Consider the following 4,147-nt stretch of genomic DNA (forward strand, 5'->3'; position numbering starts at 1 on the left):
CATTTCTTTCAGTGTGACCCTATCATTGAAGACTTATCTGAAAAAAAATATTATTTTAAGAGAGTAAGTCCAACTGTCTCCAAGCACTCTCTTCTATTTGTATAAATGTCTCCCTCTTTGTTCCAAGAAGAAGAGGGTAACTAAATCTCTAGAAACTTCTGTGAATGGAGAAGGCATAGACTTAAATCTGCATAACAACCAAACCCTTATTTACTGTGATTTTCCTGGTAACTGCTGTGGGAAACAAAGGCAGAAGAAAAATTATTGTATGATTTTAAGTTGGGAGGGGGCTAGGGACAGCTTAAGCTTCTAAGGAATTTTGGAAGCAAGGTTTTCAGGACCTTGAGGGGGCTAGCAATTATTGGGAAAAGGTCATTTATTACTGTCTAATAAAACCTTAGTCATGAGACCCTTCAGATGTAGATCAGTGGGCCATATGCTTGGGCAATGTGTATCTTAGAGAGTACAGATAAAGGAAGTTTCTAAAGGAATTTTATATGTTAAAGTAGACTTACAGGGGACTGGGGGTTGGATTAAAATTGCCTTTTGCCCTTAACAAAGTATCAACATCTAGACAGCTAAGTTACTAGAGGAATGTCCCTCTGCCTGTTTAATGGACTTGTCAATAGGCTGTAAGGTAGTAAGGAAATTTAATAATTTTTCTTCTGCCTTCAACCTCCTATAACTGGCCTCCACCCCTAAAATCTTTTGTCTTTAGCAGGAGATGGAACTTAAGGTGGTGACTTGGGCCACTTGAGGTGCTAATTTTCCTGGTCATCTTGATACCTGAAGCTGGGTTCACTTCTTGGTGGGTGTTGAGCCAAAAGACACAAGGAAGCCAAAGAGTAGAAAGGAAGGGTTTTATCTGCAACAAGTAAAGGAGAACATTGCGAATATTTCCCAGAACAGTGTTTCCTAAAACAACAAAACCTGGGACGTTTTAAGCTAAGGGTGCATGCATATTCAGGAAGGAACTTACACAATGGGGAATTCAGCATAGAATTGGGGAAAAAGTCATCTTAAGGTGATAGAGTCCCGATCCTGGTTGAACAAAATTCAGGGAGGGCAGACAAGGGTTAGTGTCATCAATTCTCTGGCTTCAATTAGTCCAGTTTTTGAGTGCTCAAAGAGGTTTAAATTCTGCACAAATACCTCAAGAATATTCTTTGGTTAAGAAGTGCTGGTCAGGCATAGATCACAATATGACCAGGGCCTAAAATGATTTTTCTTATGTCAAGAAAGCTTCGTCTTGTTTCTTTATTGGGGGACCCATAACTCTTTCTGCTTATAATTTCCCATGTATACAAGACATACACAGGTTGTTAAACTTTTGTTTTTCTTTTGTTAGTATGTTTTTTATTGTAGGAGGAGGTGGTTGTCTCAACCAAGAATCTAGAAAAGTAGAGGGAAATATTATTTTTCCTTCCCCACAAACATAATACAGGAAATACAGTGATAAAACTTAGATAACAATTGATGAATTTGAGAGCAAGAAAAAAGAAAAAGCTTCTTCATTGTCCCAGTAAAAAATTTAGAGCATCACGAAGGAAAATCAAACCATCAGGCTCTTCATTGTGTGGCTTCTAAGGGAAAAGGCAACTATTTTCTCAAACCCAACACAGCTGCATTTAGTCCTTGAACTTTTGTCTTTGGAAACATGCCAAGCAATCTTCCTTGGAAATTGGTCCACAGGGATGACCATACATCAAATTATCTTAGGTCCCCAGGATATGAGGTGGCCAGGAATGATCAGGATTAAAAGCAGGACTTACTCCGCTCTGCTTATGTTCACTGTAACTTCCTGGTATTCTTCTTAGAAATAATTTCCTGGCAAATTTTCTATTTGATCAGGACCTGAACAAAATTTCTAGGTTGATAATTTTTTATCTCAGAATAAAACAAAATGAATACACTAAAATTTAAAAAGAATTTATCTAAAAAAAAACAAATATTATATCACAGAAATTTTCGACTCAAATGGTTATCAAATTTGATTTGCGAGCAACCTGAGGTTGACAAGCTACTAGGCAGATAATATTGGAAGGTTTTCTTTCCTCCAACTTTGGTTCACAGTAAGTATTATTCTCTCAAAATTAGAAGTCTGCATACACATGTCATTTAGATCTTACCCCAAATAATGCCAGGATTTGTGAAATCAGAAATATAGACTTAATGGAATCAGGGTCTATAAATAATGAACATATTTTAGAAATTTAATTTTGAATGATCAGGTTAGGACAACTTCATATCTTTTGGAAATTAAAACTAATATGTGGCCTGTAATTTTATTGTATCTTACTAAAGTCTCCTAAATTTAAAATTTGTCATTTGTATTAAATAATATTAAAAAAAAGGACAGTGAATAATGCACTAGAACTGTTTTTATATCAACATTTGTTATGTATCTAACTTTTTCTTCAGGTTTGCTGAAATTTATTATAAACAGGAATATGTATTATGTGCATGTTTTCTGGAGTCCGTCTATCTTGGTAGAATCACAGTGCCAACACTGAGTAGCACTGACTCTGGATAAGTTACTTAACCTGTGCCCTCTCACTTGTATTAAAAAACGTGGCCAACAGTGGCACCTATGGTATAACGGTCTCAGGAGGACTAAATGCATTAAGAAGTATTTAGAACTGTATCAGTCTCATTTTAATTATTCGGTATGTTACATTTAATTATACTGTATTCAAATATCAATTTATGCCTATTTTTATATTTGGCAATCAAGTTAAATTTTTTTTTTTCAGTCCTGGTCTTTAAACCACTCATCATCGATTTCTAGAAACACAGTTATAAATATGCCATGTGGTTCATACAAACACAAACCTTTTTGAAGTCATTCCTGCTAAGTGTCAAATTTGATTTCTTCCCAGTTCATGGCAGTTGACACTATGGGTAGAAAGAATGACACACAGGTGCCTGACTTCATCCTTCTGGGATTGACAGATTCTGACGAGATCCAGCTGGTCCTCTTTGTGCTGTTTCTCCTGATATACCTGGTTACTGTGCTGGGCAATGCAGGAATGATCCTGATAATCCGCCTGGATCTCCAGCTGCACACCCCAATGTATTTTTTCCTTAGTCACCTGTCGTTTCTTGACCTCAGTTACTCAACTGTCATCATACCTAAAACCTTAGAGAACCTACTGACTTCCACCAAGCATATTTCATATGGGAGCTGCTTCACCCAGATGTACTTTTTCGTCTTCTTGGGGGCCGCGGAATGTTTCCTTCTCTCCTCAATGGCCTATGATCGCTATGTTGCTATCTGCAATCCTCTGCACTACCCCGTGGTTATGTCCATAAGATTCTGCTGTTCCCTCGTCTTTGGGTCCTATGTGATCGGCTTTGCGGACTCCTCTGTCAATGTGCTTTGCATGAGCAGATTGCATTTCTGTGACTCCAATGTAATCCATCACTTTTTCTGTGACACACCCCCAGTTTTAGCCCTGTCTTGCACTGACACACATGACATAGAAATCATGATATTTATTGTTGCTGGTTCCACCCTAATGGTGTCTCTTATCACCATATCTGTGTCCTACGTGTCCATTCTGTCAACTATCCTGAAAATTACTTCTACTTCAGGAAAGCGAAAAGCCTTCTCTACCTGTGCCTCTCATCTCCTGGGTGTCACCATCTTTTATGGCACTATGATTTTTACTTATTTAAAGCCAAGTAGGTCTTACTCCTTGGGAAAGGATCAAGTGGCTTCTGTTTTTTATACTATTGTGATCCCCATGCTGAATCCACTCATTTATAGTCTGAGGAACAAAGAAGTGAAAAATGCTCTCATTAGAGTCATGCAGAGGGCAGAGGGCTCCAGGCAATTGAAATAAGCAATGCTGAACTTTTCAGCTCATCGCTTTTCCTCTTCCTTACAGTGTATTTCCTTCGTCTGCAAAACCAATTGACTCCTTCAATTTGTTTTTATTTCCATCGAACCATTCTTTACTTGACCAAATATGATCTCAGATATTTCCTGGAAGATGTCTTTAGAAATTCCAAGTTATAATAGAAAGCCATGAAGCATAGCTTAAACTATGATCTAAATATATGTGTTTGGGGGCACCTGGCTAGCTTAGTGGGTTAAGCCTTGGACTCGTGGTTTTGGCTCAGGTCATGTTCTCAGTGTCAAGGG

At 37.8% G+C, this 4,147-nt stretch overlaps 1 protein-coding gene across 1 annotated transcript; it reads left to right on the forward strand.

Moving 5' to 3' along the window:
* The first annotated feature begins 2,897 nt into the window (after window positions 1-2,897).
* Window positions 2,898-3,845, forward strand: LOC123784954 (olfactory receptor 8H1-like). Its single transcript, XM_045786491.2, has one exon. The coding sequence runs from the start codon at window positions 2,898-2,900 to the stop codon at window positions 3,843-3,845; it is 948 nt and encodes a 315-aa protein (XP_045642447.2).
* Window positions 3,846-4,147: the final 302 nt, after the last annotated feature.

Source organism: Ursus americanus, chromosome 24, assembly GCF_024610735.1.
Source record: "Ursus americanus isolate L20-20 chromosome 24, mUrsAme1.1.p, whole genome shotgun sequence".
NCBI classification, from domain to species: domain Eukaryota; kingdom Metazoa; phylum Chordata; class Mammalia; order Carnivora; family Ursidae; genus Ursus; species Ursus americanus.

What these genes read in the sequence shown, in the direction of transcription:
- LOC123784954 (XM_045786491.2), top strand. Translation starts at nt 2,898, where the DNA reads ATGGGTAGAAAGAATGACACACAGGTGCCTGACTTCATCCTTCTGGGA.